The sequence below is a fragment of the Hemibagrus wyckioides genome, linkage group LG21 (assembly GCF_019097595.1).
Source record: "Hemibagrus wyckioides isolate EC202008001 linkage group LG21, SWU_Hwy_1.0, whole genome shotgun sequence".
NCBI lineage: Eukaryota > Metazoa > Chordata > Actinopteri > Siluriformes > Bagridae > Hemibagrus > Hemibagrus wyckioides.
The window spans coordinates 3,810,443-3,828,042 of record NC_080730.1 but is presented as its reverse complement, the minus strand read 5'-3'; the positions used below and the strand labels follow the sequence as shown (position 1 = coordinate 3,828,042).

Sequence of the window (17,600 nt, the reverse complement as noted above, 5' to 3'; positions counted from 1 at the left end):
CTGGGAAGAAGCTCACGCTGTTGTATAACATAAGCTGTTGTACATCTCTGTCAGCTGAGCAGCTTTATACACCGATCAGGCATAAAATTATGACCACCTGCCTAATATCGTGTTGGTCGCCCTTTTGCTGCCCTGACCCGTCCTGCACTGTGTATTCTGACACCTTTCTATCAGAACCAGCATTAACTTCTTCAGCAATTTGAGCAACAGTAGCTCGCCTGTTGGATCGGATCACACGGGCCAGCCTTCTAATTGCTCCCCACTTGCAGCAGTGAGCCTTGGCCGTTCATGACCCTCTCTCCGGTTCACCACTGTTCCTTCCTTGGGCCACTTTTGATAGATACTGACCACTGCAGACCGGGAACACCCCACAAGAGCTGCGGTTTTGTAGATGCTCTGATCCAGTGGTCTAGCCATCACAATTTGGCTCTTCGTTAAACTCACTCAAATCCTTTACACTTGTCCATTTTTCCTGCTTCTAACATCAACTTTGAGGACAAAATGTTGACTTGCTGCCTAATATATCCCACCCACTAACACTTATTAGTCTTATTCACTTCACCTTAGTAATGAAGCTATAATTCGTTCTGTAGTCTCTGATACGAAGCAGTACACAAGACTGTAAACTAAAATGCTTTCCAAGAATCATTTGAAAATAAGACTAACACGAAACACGTGAACACAGTAGGGTAACAAAACAAAGACAGGTAACAAAGATGCACGGTATAATAAAGAAAAAAAAATGGAGCATACAAAATAAAACACAAAATATAACACTAAAGCAAGTGTTAGTCCTAACACCTGGTTGCTTCTGGTTGGAGGTTAAGAGCTTAAAGTCATTATTTTAATATTAAAACCATCAATTGTGGTATTCATTTTAAAGAAGCTGACATTTTAGACATGAGAACAGTTTTAGACAGAAAGATATTAATGTTTTAGGGATAAATATTAAGCATTGTCATATTTATTCTGAATTTCTATATGTCCATAAAGCTGCTTTGAGACAATGTCACCCGTAGAAGAAGCTATACAAATAAAAAATGTAATAGAATTTTATTTGCAGAATAAATATACACTGCATACAGCATTCAGATGATTTATTTATTTTTATATAGAAATCCCTGTCTTATACATTTTTACATTCCCAAAGGGTGCCAGTAATTCTGCTCTCGATTAAGATTCTGTTGTTTAACCGCAGTGCTTCGGGTTCTGCTATTTCCATCCTGGCTTGTTATCTCCTCGTATCTCTTTGTAGAGCTGATGCTCTGCACATTTTGTTGTCTGAAATAGCAACAGCGAACTCCTGGCTATTTAAAGCTTCAATCAATATCTTTTTCCAGCGGCCTGCTTTTTTTGTTCTGCGCATCGTATGGATGGGTTCTCTCTCTCACACACATTTTGCAGATCAGCAGTTTTATTGTGGCACAATGCACCAGAGTGTGGGATGGGCTTAGAGAGAGAGAGAGAGAGAGGGGGGATCCCTCTCTGTGTCTATATTTAGCTCTCTGCGTCGCTAGGCGAGGCAAAAAAACCCTACAACAGGATGGCTGATCGATCCTCTACATCACGAAAGCTGTTGCTACCCAAGGCGAGGCAAAAAAAAAAAAAACGGCATCCCACCTACTCACCCAGCCTCCTCCCCTAGTCCTGCTTTTCTTCTGAGCAAACCTAAGAGAGACCTTGAGATCCCTGAGCTCCTCCTGGGATGACCTTCTGTCAGCGGCTTCTCCATCTTTCTCCACGATGAGCTAAAAATAACTCGATGTTTTATGCATCGCCATGCATCCTCAGACGTGGAAGCAGGAGGAGGAGGAGGAGGAGGAGGACGAAGACAAGCTGAGGATGGAGAAATCCGCCACAAATCGGCACAGGGCTCTGCAGAGACAAAAGCAGCTGGGTTTCTGCGCCTGCTGGCATTTCAGGAAGGCGTCGAAATATCAAGGCGCCCACTCACAGCTGTTCTTTCAAACGACACAATCAGACACATTGGCTTTGAGGGGTTTTTAACCAGCCTGGGATTAGCAATTGATAGCTAATATTAGCTCAAGCAGAAGATAGAATATTCTACGTCTATATATAGCGGCATTGTATTAAATTACGTGCAATTACACACTATTCTGTAGTGCAGGCAAGACGGTGATGTGTCATGTAAAGAACTTCCATGTATAGGACACCTACACAACCCAATCACTGCATTATTATTATTATTGCTACTGCTATTAATATTAATCATGTCTGTGCTAATTAAATGTAAAAATAGAACGTTTTTTAACATTATTGCCACAGAGAGAGGGAAAAACTTTATCCTGTCAACATTTAACATTCCCAGGAATTTTCGATATTTTTTTACAGACATCGCAGTTAACATTTTGAATAAATATTTTAATTTATAAATATTATTTGATGCAATTTATTTAATTATTTATTCAGCTTATTTATGGAAAAGACCGAGCTAATAGATTTTTTAAATTTTTAATTATTAATGTATGTAGCTAATAACCATCAAAAAGAGCTAAATAATGTATCACAATTAAATAAAATAAAAAGCGAATTAGAATGATCGGAGTTATTAATGAAAAACTAATAATATTTAGTCAGTTTTGTGAATTGATAGTCAATTTAGTGCTAATTAAATTGAAAACTAGAACATTTTAAAACATTATTGTTACAGAAAGAGGAAAAAACTTTATCGTGTAAACATTTTACACTCCCAGGAATTTTCGATAATCTTTTACAGACATTCCAGTCAACATTCTGTATGATTTTAATTTATAAATATTATTTGATGTAGTTTATTTAATTATTAATTCAGCTTATTTATTAAAAAGACAGGATTAATGTATTTTTTTAAAAATTATTATTAATGTATATAGCTAATAAACATCAAGAAGAGTAAATTAAATTTAAATGAATTAAAACAAATTTTTATTAATTATTAATGAAAAATGATTCTTTAAATTCACATAATCCTAATCTAGAGATGGGCAATATGTTAGAAATAACATACTGTTAAACCCACTGGTCACTCGTGTGAGTCTGTGCCCACGGTACCCTCAGCTTCCTGTTCTTGGCTGTCAGGAGAGGAATCTGATGTGGTTTCCTGCTGTTGAAGCTCACTCATCTCAAATCTGCTCTCCATCTGCTGATTGACCTGGCCAGTCTAAAACCTTCCACTGTTTTCGCCCTGTGATGAAGTCCTTTGCTGCGTTTTGGTTCAAAGTTTCTCTCGGTTAGTTTGGACGTATTTCTGTTTTTCAGTAGAATTCGTACCAGTTACGTGAATCATCATTAAAGGTTCCAGAAGCAGCCATGCAAAAGCCCAAGCTGTGATGCTACCACCACCGTGCTTTATAGTGGTTTTGGATCGTTTCTTTCTCCACACTTTGTCCTTTCCTTTACTTCAGTAAAGGTTCATCTTGGTTTCAGAACTTTTAAGTCTCAGCTCTGTACTTCCTATACTTCTGAATTCCAGTCTGATCTTCTGATTCTTACTGCTGATGCATCTTGTGGTATGGCCTTTGATATTGCTATTTAGAGACCTTCACCTCTGCACTGCAGATGTTATTAGTGGTCACTAAGTGTTTTCTGGGATCTATTCACACCTCTCACAATGTTTCTGTCATCATCTGCTCAAGTTTCCATGGCTGACCTGTGCGATTTTTACACCAGTGGTCACTACACCAGTGGTTTCCTCCTTTTTCAAGACTTTCCTTTTTCAAGACTTTCCAAATTGGCGCTCAGTGATCATAAAATTGATTTCCCTTTTAAATGGCTTCCCATAGACAGCTCTCTGGTCATCATGTTGGTGTATCCTTTTTAACAGCAAATGCAGTCTTCAGAGGATAAAGAAAATAGGTACCAAGATGAGCTGCTCAGAGCTGTTAATAGTTTAAACAATCACCGTAACCTGGCTGAAAAAGAAATATCTATCGGTTACATGTCCCAATATTTTTGATCACTTGAAAAATGCCTGGGTTTAAATATCGTTTAGATGGAAATTCGGAAATTCTGACAAAAATATAGTCTCATATATATATATATATATATATAGTTGCTGCTCTAAATACTGCATTTAATGCTCATTATTTTGAAAACAGTGCAGTTGGAGTAACAGTGGAATCGATTCTTATATCTGTGATAAAAAAGATATATCTTAACACAATATCACAAGATTTTTTCCACATATTTTCTAAGCCCTATTTGAAATAATTAAAGAATATTTCTTGGTAATTGGTACAAACTGATGCAGCAAATGAGCAGCAGGTTAATGATTTTGTGGGCTGTTACTTGTATCTGTGTTGTGTTTATATGTTTTCCTCTCTCTATGAATCTGTAAAAGCCTGTGATTTCCAAGGTGGTGTCTTTTCTATAATTATCCTCATCCAGAAGTCCCAAGAGTACGTTGTGTTGCTAAAAAAAGCACAGTGCAGCTTCTGTTCCCCCGGTCAACCCCCCCCCAACTCACGACTCTCGAATCCCCTCTACGATCATCAGCATCTCTGCCACATTCTCTGGCAACTGGAGTTGCTAAGCAACAGAGTTGGGTCAGTAATGGGTAGTCGTGTTTTTCTCTCTCTCTCTCTCTCTCTCTCTCTCTCTCTCTCTTTCTCTCTCTCTCTCTTTCTCTTCTTTCATTTCCCTTTTTTTTGGTTGGCGATGCGGTCGACACCTCTCCATTTCAGGTTGCTGAAATATTCATGAAGGATTCACTGGGTAACATCTTCCCTACGAAGTGTACTATACTACAGCACATCCCATGCTGATCAGCTCTGAAAACATTCCTCTGTGCGTGTGTTTGTGTGTGTGAGAGAGAGAGAGAGAGAGAGAGAGAGAGAGGACTAGGAATGTGGACTTAATGTCCATGGACGTAGAGTTCACACAGATCGTGAGTGATCTGTGGTCATCTGTCACAGTGTGCTTTTTGTTTTTTTTAAAAACACATTGACTTTCATAAGTAGGCTGATATCAGAGCACATTATGTGATAGACACACTCTTTGTTCTTCCCTGGGAACAATTAGGTTTTTTCGAAACAATTCGTTTCCTGGCGTTCTGACGTTTTATTTCCGTCTTGTTTAAGGATGTGTCGTGAATCCAGAATCACGGCTCATTGCGTTTTAATGCGTCTTGTCCTACAGCCTGTTCGATACCCAGGAGACTCATTTATTTTTTAACAACCGAACCACAAAACCTGGCTCTCATGACTTTTTCATTGCCGTTCTCCCGTTCAAAAGTCACGGCCGTGGCTTGGAGGATGATCCTAAGGGCGGGTCGGGATCTCAGATTCATGTCCTTTAGCCCTGTTTTTGTTTTAATAAGCACACCCTATCCCTATCCTTCTCACTCGCCGGGTGTCTCATGCCTACGCTAGCTTGGGCCGGCTGAACAGCAACACTATCTCTCTATCAGCTGGTGTGCCCCTGGCTTGTACTCTCCGGCTAAATAAAGCGCCGCCTCACAAGCAGGCAGCAGCCCAACACAAGTCGAGCTAATACCCTGTACAGCACAGGCGCCATGTGTAGTATCGCTAGTGACGCCATCGCCGGATAAAAGAAAAAAAAATCCAAATCTTGGAATTGCACGTTGTCAGTGTGCCATTTTGTCAGCCCACATCCACTGTACTAGATTTGCATTTGAAAGCGGTTGCTAATAATTAGATGCCATAATGTTGCTACTGTGCGTTTTGCGTATTTTGATTGCATCACAGCCTTGCGCGGGAGAAGTCCTTCCCCCACAAGTAAACACTTACATTTCATCATATTGATATTGAACTATATGGTAAATTATTGACATGTTTATAAAGCCAAAATAATTGATTATTTTTACAGTATTTTAATGTGGCTTAGTGGTTAGCACTGTTGCCTCACAGCAAGAAGGCCCTGGGTTCGATTTTTTTTTTTGTTTTGTTCACGTCTGTATATGATAATGACGGGCCTCATTTATCAACCTGGATACAAACAAATGTCCTTGTACACACGAAACCTCAGTGGACTCTTTAACTTGAGTCTTGATTCATTGGCTTCAGATCGTATAAAAGGCCATAAATGTGACGTACTGCAACTTTAACTATGGACTATTCTGTCAAGCTGAAATCTGTTATTTACTTCAGAAAAACACAAACATTTGAAGAAAAATGGGATTCGATAGTAAAGACTTGAAAGAAAGAAAACAGGACAAATTCAGAAAGTCTAGCCATTCCATTAGGACAAAAGTAATATGGAAAATTATGGCAATAATTTGGTGTGATTAGGAGGAGCTCTTGCTTTTTAGCCACCTTTAACTTCTCTGGAGTTTTGTGAGTATCGCTAAACCGTGAATCAGCCTTGAACCTGATTAGCGTACGCATGCAAATATAAAGAAAACCATTGTTATTGAAATGTGCTAGGAATTTTAAAAGTACTTTGCTAACAGAATCCTAAACGAAGCTTCATGTTTTGGCCTTTCAGCCTGCCTTTCAGAAGTCTTCACATTTCTAAGACGCAGCAATGTGACTGGCGATTTGGAATCGTTTGAACCTGGACTCACGTCGTCTCCGTTTCTCGGTGACACAAAGAGAGACCGAGGCTCGATGCCCTTGATCTCTCTCATGTCGCTGCGCAGTAAAGGGCAGTCCCGAGGTCGCCCAGAAGATTTGATGAATTATTGAGCTCTGGCTCAGAATAGGTGGGCTTTCATGAGGATGCCTTTTGAAATTTTTAGCCTGTCCTGCTGGTACAGGCCCGCCGTTGTGACCTTGGCTGTACGGAGGTGGTAGTGAAAGAGACTGAAAGCCTTGCATGCAGTCGTTATTTCACTGAAATAAAAATCTCTGTATCAAGGATGTTGTGTTGAAAGAAAGAAAGACTAAAATCTGGATGAAAACGATGTGGCTACATCCTCGGCATGCTTTAACGCTGCTACGACGTTACATAAAAGCTCAGTCCCTGTTGTTCTCGTCACGTAGGTGGTCCTTTAATTGTCCCCGGCACATTCGGCCCTCCGGGCATCCCAAAACCATGAGCACACACTCCTTCTCCGGCGTACTCTTTCTCTCGGACTTCCTGCGCTTCCGAGCCGGGGCATTAAGGCATAGTTCACTGAGTCGCATCTGACGCTCCCTTCAGATCCCGCGTTGCACAGCCGTCTCATCGCTCTGACAGGTTAATGCATGAGGGTTAATGCTTGAAAAGTGAAGCACATCCAGGCTGATTGTATAAAGGAGCAGGGTCGAAGAGTCAAGGACGGCAACGAAAGAGCAGGAGCTTCTCCGTTTGGAATGTGGTTGAGGCGATTAGGATGAAGGATTTGTACGGGATAGAACATTTGTGATGTTTTAGGAAAACAATCGGCGACGAGGTGATGTGATGAAGCTACCAATCCTAGAACAGCACATCCTGAGGTGTTTTATTCCTCTTCCACCACAGCAATTTAACGTTGTTGCATCTAGAACCCCCTACGTAGAACCCTACAACTCCATAACAAGGGTTTTAAACAGAACTGGTTTATTTTAAGGCTGTAATAGCCATAAATAACAACCCAAAGAACTTTTAAATGGCTTTTTTATCCAGGATTGTACTTCTACACTGTTGAAATGGATCTTGCGCTGGTTCTCCCAGGATTCTCCATTATAACTGTATAGGTTCCTCTGATTTCCAGCTCAATTCAACAACCATTTCAATTATCCATTTAGGGTAAATCCTGGGCCCTGTGACGGACTGGTGACCTGTCCAGGGTGTATCCCGCCCAATGTGTGCTGGGATAGGTTCCAGCAGATCCCCGTGACCCTATAATTAGAAATAAAACGGGTATAGAAGATGGATGGATGGAAAATCTTGTTGCTTAAAAAACAAGCTGTACCCTAAAAAGCAAAACTCACCTTTTGTTTCTTTTTAATTTTGTACACTTTTATGGAAAATGATGGCCAACTAAATAGACTCAGGATTCACACTTTGCTTCCAGACCCAATAAATTTCACTCCATCAAGACGTACAAGCCTCTGCCTCATTCTTCTTTGATATTTTTTTCCTTTATCACATTAAAGCTCTTGTGAAAAGCCACAGCTGAGCCGTCACCCACATGGCCCTGTCTTTTTCTTTTTTTTGCACTAAGCTCCCAGGTGTCCCATCATACATCTAGTATGTACTAGGACCCGAGCCAGCAAGCAGTCTAAAAATATCCTGCATGTCTTGATTTATTTTATTGCTAGTGAGCACAATTTTTTCTTTTTCCCCCCCTCAGCTCATGCATGCTGTCTACATGCATCATGTAAACCATAGCCATCATATCCTTGTCACGGTCTGGTATCACTTGTCAATTGAAGAAGAGAACAAAATGTTCAATGGAGCGCTGATGACTGGCCTTAATTATCATTCTGTCACTGGGGAATAGGAGCATGAAAACAACGTTGGGATGATAAACATTTTTATTCGGGTATATGACTGTTTTTGTTAAGTGCCACCGATTAAGCAGTGTTACTTTAGGATGGGCGTATGGGTGTGTGTGGATGATTTTTCTCTAGCGTTAATAGGAATATTAGCTTATTAACCCGAATGTACCCATTTAGTCATTTTCCATTTACTCTTCTGATCAGAGCAGGATGAGATTTAAATGAGACAACAATCTCGAAACAGGATACTAGCACAGAATGTACAGGAAACAAGCAGCTGCATATCAATTTTCATATTGTTTTATTCGGTATTCTTGTCCAGTCCTTGGGTGATACAGTAATTCCATTATGCGAGGAACAAATCAGATATTCTTCAAATGCTTCCGCAACCTTCTGCTGTCCATGCTGTGTTTTCGAGATCTTCTTGATATTATACACGGTCCGTGGATTTTTATAAGGTCCTTTGTTTTTGATTTGTCCGAATTTTGAGACAGACTTTCTTTTGGGTTGTATGGGTTTTTAGGATTCCTGACATTTAAGGAGAAGTTCACTTCCAGAACAAAAATCTACCAATAATCCCCCCCCCACCCCACCCCCCGTCATCTAAGATGTTCATGTCTGTCTTTCTTCAGTCATGAAGAAATGATGTTTTTTGAGGAAAACATTTCAGGAAGGCTCTTATCTAGCGAAACGATCGGTCATTTTCATTAGAAAAATTAAAAATTGTATACTTTTTAAACACAAATCCCGTCTAGCGCTAGCTCTGGGATGCGCGTCCGTGAGGCTACGTGCTACGTAATCACGTCGGAAGGTCACGCATGACCTACAGACCCACAGGGGAACGTGCAAAGACAAAGGAAGTGCAAATAAAATCAAACGCACTTTACTAACAAAAAGGTACATAGAACTTTGTGTCATTCCACACGCAACAACTTCGGAGCGCTCCTCCTGCTCCACACTAGTAAACACTGGGTCTGTAGCTCCGGCCTACGTCATGTGTGACCTTCTGACGTGATTACGTAGTACGTAGCGTCGTGGGCGCTAGCGCTAGACGAGCTTTTGTAGTTAAAAAGTATACAATTTTTTATTTTTCGAAGAAAATGGCCGATCGTTTGGATAGCTAAGAGCCTTCATCCTGGGCTGGGATGGAGGTTTAGAGCCCCGTGAAGCTGCATTTAAACTGCATTGGAAGGTCAAACTCACGGCCACCATTGAAGTCCACTATATGGAGAAAAATCCTGAAATGTTTTCCTCAAAAATCATCATTTCTTTAAGACAGAAAGACATGAATATCTTGGCTGACAAGGGGGTGAGGAAATTATCTGTAGATTTTTGTTCTTAAAATGAAATTCGCCTAAAAGGAGCTATTTTTTTAATATATTAAAATATATAAACATGCGTGTTGATTGCTCTTTCTTTAATTTGTGGTCTCTTTTGCAGTTTTTGCCTAGACTATCTGTATGAAATGTGTTTTTTAGACTTCAGGGTCAATCGGTTTTTCATTGCTTTGTGTGTTCCTTCATGCAGCTCTATACAATATACGTTGAAGTGAAATGCCGTTTCTTAAAGACTATTGTGCAGCACAGTACACAAGACTATGGAAGGTAGAAATATAGGACAGTGTAAGATGAGTGCAAAATACACAATAACTGCAATGCAAAAAAATATATATACAGCATTGTATGGAGAAAAAATACAGAGCAACAATTGTCTGGAAACTGTTGACTTGGCCTTATGCTTACATGTAATTTCGCAACGTTTATGTAATTTCGTATGAGTAAGGGAATATACGTGGGAAGCGTACACGTGTGTGTGTTAAAAATATAGCACACCATTTTCCAGAAATCCAAACACTACTCCACCGACCAGGAGAAACATTCGGGAATATTTAACATCTGTAGTTTAAGTAGGAATGTTGAAAATGTTGGTTAGATCTGAAACAGTGGATTTGGACAGAAAGAGAGAGTGTTTATGTTAGAGAGAGAGAGAGAGAGAGAGTGTGTGTGTGTGTGAGAGAGAGAGTGTGTGTCTGTGTGTGTGTGAGAGAGAGAGAGAGAGTGCGTGTGTGAGAGAGAGAGAGAGAGAGAGAGAGAGAGAGAGTGTCTCTGTGTGTGTCTGTGTGTGTGTGTGAGAGAGAGAGAGAGAAAGTGTGTGAGAGAGAGAGAGAGAGAGAGAGAGCGAGAGAGAAAGAAGGTGTGTGTGTGTGTGAGAGAGAGAGAGAGAGAGAGAGTATGTGTGTGTGAGAGAGAGAGAGCGAGAGAGAAAGAAGGTGTGTGTGTGTGTGAGAGAGAGAGAGAGAGAGAGAGAGATGCTCTTCCCTTTACTGCAGCAACAACCCGCGCGCGCCTGGGAATTTCTCAGGCCCCGCCCCCTCATTACATATGCGTGGGAGGGGGGGATAAAAGACTCCGCTGGCGGAGCTCCGCCCCACTATCACTACAGCCGCGACACAATGCGAAGCGCTCAGGGTTAGAACGAAGCACCGCGCGTCTCCTTTCCCGTTCTCTCTCTTTTTATACTCTTTCTAACGCCTTTTTCAGCATTTTTACGCCTTTTCTTAATGCCGTCGAGTATTTTTCTACCCAAGAGCATGAGCTTTGTAGCAAAATCAGGGAGATAATACACACCGGAGCTGTGTCCCCCCCCCCCCCCCACTGTGGATGGAAATACTCCGGACTTTCAGAGGTTTCGGGATGCGCAGATCGCCGGGAATTCCCGACTTTAATAATACGCGTCTGATCTGATGAGAGACATTGTCTGAGAGTGAGAGAAGATTGTAAAGATGGTGCAGAACGTGATTCTGGTCTTCTTCCGCAGGAGACTGAGCCAAAGACCGGCGGTGGAGGAGCTGGAGAGCAGAAACATCCTCAAGCGTAAGTCCCGAGCGCGCAACAAGAGGCGCACCAAATCCACGCAGAATGACATGAACACCTCCATTTCACTACATCCAAAAATAATCATAATAACAACGACAAAAAAAGTCATTAGAGCTTGATGGAATGGATCATGCTTTCGGGAATAACTAAAAAATATTTTATTAATGTTATTACAGACTAATTACGCAAGAAATGAACATGAAATAATAGAATTTCTACAGAAATACCTTCCTCTTTATAATCATGCATACAAGGCAATGCCAATACTGAGAATAAAAGAAATAAACATACCAGAAGCTTTAAATATATATATATATATTTAATATATAAATATATCTAAATATATAAATATATATATCTATATATATATATATATATATATATATATTAAATATATACATATATATATGTGTGTGTGTGTGTGTGTATATTTAATTCTAAGGTATATGATACTGAAATAAAAAGTGAAAAATACATACTAAAGGTACAAATGTATATATAAAGTACTCATAGCACCAGACTAGCAAGTATTTTATTTCTGAGAGAGTTTAGAAGTCCATAATTGTGACATGGAAAATAGAAAATTATATTTTGTTTACATCAGAGGGATGTATGTGGAGCATAAACTTCACCAAAAAAATGTAAATAAATAAAAATAATATCAAGATTGTTGAACAGTTATTTTCTCATGGTAAAATTAATCGCCTTTAAATTAGTAAAAAATAAAAATTAAAAGGTTCAAGGTTCTTTGTTTATCCCACACATATTACATGCATGTGATGTAATGAAATGTTTTTTCCCTTAGTTCCTCATCCCACACTGCAACAATGAACTGAACCAACAAAGAACAGAAGCACACATAATAAGAATAATATATATATAAAATATAATAAACACATAATAAAGAGCATAATGTGAATAAAATCGAATAGACTCGTGTGTATACGATGTAAATAGATACTATTCCATGATTTTAGTTTTAGGAAGTGATGTAGTTTATTCCACCTATTTTAAATCTGGACCTCTTTTTGCTTTGCTTTGATCCAAAGAAGTATCTCTAAAAATAGTTTAAGAATGAAAAGAACCATAAACATTTATTATAGATATCACTCACTGGTTTTAAATGTAAGGTATGAAAACAAAGTCACGTGGTCTCTATATGGAATTATATATATATATATATATATATATATATATATATATATATATATTTTTAGCCAGCAGCTGTGTGTCTGCTCTCTCAGTTATGTAGCAGATCCTCGCTGTAACCATGTGCTGAGGTTTTGTTGACGTAGCTGAAGCTTTCATTCATCGCTCTCTGTCAGTCATGAGCTGCTGGGCACATGGCCCGGGCAGCTGTCCCTCTCTCTGTGTGACGTTTGACATGCCTTGCTAAGCTTCTGGGTCTGAGGCTTGTTTTAGACGGAGCATGACTACTTATCTCATAGAAATGCTACGTCCACTGAAACTCCACAGCATTTAACTTCTGGTGGTCGAGTTTTAATTGAATAATCAATTAAAAAATACAATATCTCAGTTATTTTGATAAGTAAGGGATAAGGAGAAACATGAAACGCACACACAGGATGTCATTCCTGTCTCTAAAGGCCGAGGTCTTTGTCTGATCCTACCTCTGTTCTGTATTGATGTGTTTTTCTAACGTGGCTCGTTGTGTTTCTTCGCAGAGAGAAATGACCAGACAGAGCAGGAGGAGAGACGGGAAATTAAACAGAGACTGAACAGAAAGGTACGAGCTCTCTCTCTTCACGCTGTGGTTTTGACTCAAGGTGCTCCGATTAACGCAATGACAAAGAACACAAATGTTTAAACAGTGCCATCTACTGCGAACAAGTTACTAAACACATGTCTGTTTTTACTGTGCAGCTCAACCAACGTCCCACAGTAGACGAGCTACGCGACCGCAAGATCCTCATCCGCTTCAGCGACTACGTCGAAGTAGCCAAAGCTCAGGACTACGACAGGAGAGCGGACAAGCCCTGGACCAGACTGTCTGCTGCTGACAAGGTACAACTTCCTCTTTAAAAAAAAAAAACAAAAAACATTGTGTAGAAATCAGGGTTGCCAGATTGTAAACAATCCAATTACAATATAAAACTTGAGCAAAAAACCATAACAAACTGTTGCTTAAATTTTTTTACGCTAGAGAAATGGAATTGGGGATTTAACGTGCACAATATGGCAACCCTGGCCAACAATGCACAATTCATAATATATTATATATTAGATTATGTGATCGTTATGTAGTGGAGGATTTAAAACTTCAGAAATTGGCAACATACAACACAAAAACAGGGATATAGATGACAATAAATAAATCACATTAACTATAATAAACAATCCCATCAGATGGATAACTAACTGGTTACTAATCATTCTCCTGATCGCTGTTTCCCACGTCGTTGCCGTCTCTCAAAGGCTGTTTTTGGTTTATTCTTCGCAGGCGGCGATACGGAAAGAGCTGAACGAGTTCAAGAGCAATGAGATGGAGGTGCACGCGTCGAGCAAACACCTCACCAGGTTAGTGTGTGTCATACGTGTGTCATACATATGTCATACATAGGGCTGGGGTATAAAAAGTTAAAAGTGAGAGAATTGACACAGACCCCTATAAAAATCTAGACCGGTAACTTTATTTCATATAAAGGAATTTTATCAGATGGACGTAAGATATCACACATTTGAAGTTAATCTTCTTAATTAATTTAGGAGTTTGTGATATCCAGCCATGAGATTTCTGCATCTCAGATTTATTTGATCATAACAAAAAATCAAAATTAAATTGAATCCAGCACTAATTTTAATGAGCAAGTGGGGTTTTTCTTGTCATTACGATGAAGTAAACACCTCCACGTCATAAACCGCTCGGGTTTCACTTCTCCTTTGTTACTAAACACACGTGTTATGGGTGTTATGTGGCTTTAGCAGGCCCCGTCCCCTTCTGCTGAAATTTCTGCACACATTAGCACCCCATGACACGGATAACAAATGCACCCTCATATTTAGCTTACGTCCGGTTAAAAATAGCCCCTAGGAGCTTGTGTGATTTATGAAGTCCTCACAGATGTGTGCTTTTCTTTCTCTTCCTCTTCTTCAGGTTCCACCGGCCATAGCAAGGTTTCTTCTGTGAAGAACATGCTGGACGTTGAAGGAAGACCTCAGGAGGGTCCATCCTGTGCCGTGGCCCATGGGTCCCTGGAGGGCCTGCTGTTGTTTTTTTTTGTTTGTTTTAGGTTTTGGTTTGTGTTTTTATTTTTTGGGCATTATCTCGGGAAGCTCGGAGGCTGTGTCTCTGGAAAATCTCGTGCAACTCCAAAAACTCCTCAGCCAAGCTACACCTGTAGATTATTTTTTTCTCTACCTGGCTTTGTTTCGTATTCATTTCTTTTCTTTCTTAAGAAGAATCTTGATTGAGAAGAACATTGATTTGAAGAAAAAAAAACAAAACAAACAAACAAACCCAGGTCCTTTTTCTTAAAGACTCTTTTTAAAAACAAAAAAAAGAAGAAAAAACACCTTTCAGTGCCAATAAAAGGGAGGGATGAGGGATGACGAGGTCCTGCATGTGAACCGTTTTCCCCTCCCCGGTGATGGTACTGTAGTCACACCTTACTAAAACTTGACTCCAGTTTCATATCTGCTGTATATATGTCTGAAATTCATGTCTTACCTTTGTAAGCATTATTTATTGTCTGCACAATACAAGACTTGGATTTTTACGAAAAAGGAAAAAGTGTCTGTCGTTGTTTCTGTGGCTTGGGAAGGGATGCGTAAGGATTATGACTCATGAATCATTTTTTGAACGATTCAATTGATTCATCTTTAAGCACTGGTGAACTAAAAAATGTACTTCATAAATAAAAGGGATGATTTAATTTATGGGTGAAATAATCACACATTAAATGATCTATACATAAGATCCGGCTTTCAGAAATGTATTTCCAGAAAGAATTATGGTTTAAAATTCACCTTGTAATCATTTTTAGTGTTGGAAACTACACAGAAACTCAGTCCAGGTCATTCAAAAGATTCACTTTCTAACATGTTTTAAAGAAGGAGGCATTTACACAATCTGGAAAATAAAGATGCCAGGAAGAACCAGCAGCAAGCCATGGAAGAAACATTTCTGGTTCTCAGAAGAACCTTTCAATAAATGCTTTTTATAGTCCAAAGAACCTTTTTCCTCTACAATGAATCTTGTGTGCAATGGAAACATTTCATGGATGTTAAAGGTTCATTATAGAACCATAAACACTGACAAAGAACCACTTAAGAACCTTTATTTATTTACCTTAATTTATAAGTGCATTAATAATAAAAATATAAATAATATTAATAATATCAGTATTATCATATCTTGCCATTTCAAGAAGTGATCCTAAATAAATAAATTGTAAAAATAATTAATAAAATAATTAAAACATGAAGTAATATTAAATATTTATAAAATAAAAAAATGTAATATTAAAGTCATATGCAAGAAAAAAAAGTGATGCTGACAGAAGACAGAAAATAAACATAATATAAAATATAAAAAAAATGAAAAAAAAAATGTATGCAAATAGAATAAAGGTACATGAAAAAATATATTTATAAAATAAAAAATTCAAATATTAAAAAGCCATATGTAAGAAAAAAAGTGATGTTGACAGAAGACAAAATAAAAACAATATAAAATATAGAAAAAATTATTCTAAAAAAAAATGCATACAAATAGAATAAATGTACATGAAAAAAATATAAAATAAAAAAATTCAAATATTAAAAAACCATATGCAAGAAAAAAAGTGATGTTGACAGAAGACAAAATAAAAACAATATAAAATATAGAAAAAATAATTCTAAAAAGTTCATACAAATAGAATAAAGGGTACATAAAAAAATATTTATAAAATAAAAAATTTCAAATATTAAAAAGCCATATGCAAGAAAAAACTTGCAGAAGACAGAAAATAAAAACAATATAAAATATAGAAAAAATAATTTAAAAATTTTGCATACAAATAAAATAAATATATGTGAATTGAAATAATTAATATAAAAGTAATCTAAAAATAACGGTGAAGCAGCAAAACCTAGCAAAAAAGCTAAAGTGAAAAAATATGTTTCTAGCTTTCTTTTTTTATGTAAATGGAGGCTGATGAATGTTTCATGGTAAAGTGCTCCAGATCTTCGCTTCCACCACCCACCACTTTTTAAGCTTCATTCATGAAATATGGAGAAGGCTAGCACAAGATGATCTTGAAGAAGGTTTTGGAGAAGAAGGTTTATCAGACATTCAGAGAATTATGAAGGATTAAATAAAAGACTGAAATGCTAGTAATTGAAGTTCAGGGCAAAAAGGAAGTGGTGTGATCCCAAAACCGATCTAAAACGGTGATCTTGTTTAATAGCATGAATTTATCTTCTCACTAGTGCATTTTGTGGAAGCTGCAGGACGTCCTGTAAGTAATGCAGTCGGTATTAAAGCTTTTTTATTTCTCAAGGAGTCTTAAGATTAATCCTTTAAACTTGTTTTTACTTCAGAGGGCAGCATGGTGGCTTAGTGGTTAGTGGCTTAGTGGTTAGCCTCACAGCAAGAAGGTTCTGGGTTCAAATCCCAGGTTCGAACAGGCAGGGGCCTTTCTGTGTGGAGTTTACATGTTCTCCCCGTGCCTGCGTGGGTTTACTCCGGGTTCTCCTGTTTCCTCCCACAGTCCTAAAACATGTATGTTAGGTTGATTGGTAATTCTAAATTGCCCATAGGAGTGAGTGGTTGTCTATATATGTGACCCTGTCCAGGGTGTACCCCTGCCTTTTGCCCAAAGTGTGCTGGGATAGACTCCAGCAGATCCCCGTGACCCTAATTATGAATAAAGCAGGTATAGATGGATGAATGACTTCAGAAATGCACTAAACAAAAGATGACCACACACTGAGTTAAATGACCGAACAGTGCTATAAAGCAGTTAAATCATTTGATTCGGGTTTAATCAATAATATAAAACTCTGGAAAACATTCTAACGAAGTTTTAAAGCCATAAATCAATCACCTGTGCTGTAAAAGTCTCAAGTCGCACATAATCATATCAGCGTCGATCCACTTTAACTGCTTTTGTTTGCTTCTCAGTCGACCTTTGCAGCATGACCTCAGCTGGAACATATCTCTTATCCTCTCCTTTGTGTGTATCGAGGACAGAGCTGCCGTGTTTCATCATTTATTTACAGCGTCGTTCAGAGACTTTCTAGGAAGCAAACAAGGGCGATAATAAGAGTCTGGGACGTGTCTCGGGTAACAGGCACATGTGATCAAATCTGGTGAAGACACACAGTAAAAAGTGGACACAGAAGCATGATTTAGAGG

The 17,600-nt window shown here is 38.6% G+C and overlaps 1 protein-coding gene across 2 annotated transcripts in view; it reads left to right on the top strand.

Moving 5' to 3' along the window:
* phactr3b (phosphatase and actin regulator 3b) overlaps positions 1-15,000 on the top strand; it is a 62,130-nt gene extending 47,130 nt beyond the window's left edge. For both annotated transcript variants that reach the window (XM_058373925.1, XM_058373926.1), the window contains exons 9-13: positions 11,181-11,236; positions 12,925-12,986; positions 13,124-13,264; positions 13,701-13,777; positions 14,355-15,000. In XM_058373925.1, coding sequence (XP_058229908.1) covers positions 11,181-11,236; positions 12,925-12,986; positions 13,124-13,264; positions 13,701-13,777; positions 14,355-14,370 — 352 coding nt within the window. In that variant the 3' untranslated portion in view covers positions 14,371-15,000. The remainder of the gene's footprint in view (positions 1-11,180; positions 11,237-12,924; positions 12,987-13,123; positions 13,265-13,700; positions 13,778-14,354) is intronic.
* The last annotated feature ends 2,600 nt before the right edge of the window (positions 15,001-17,600 follow it).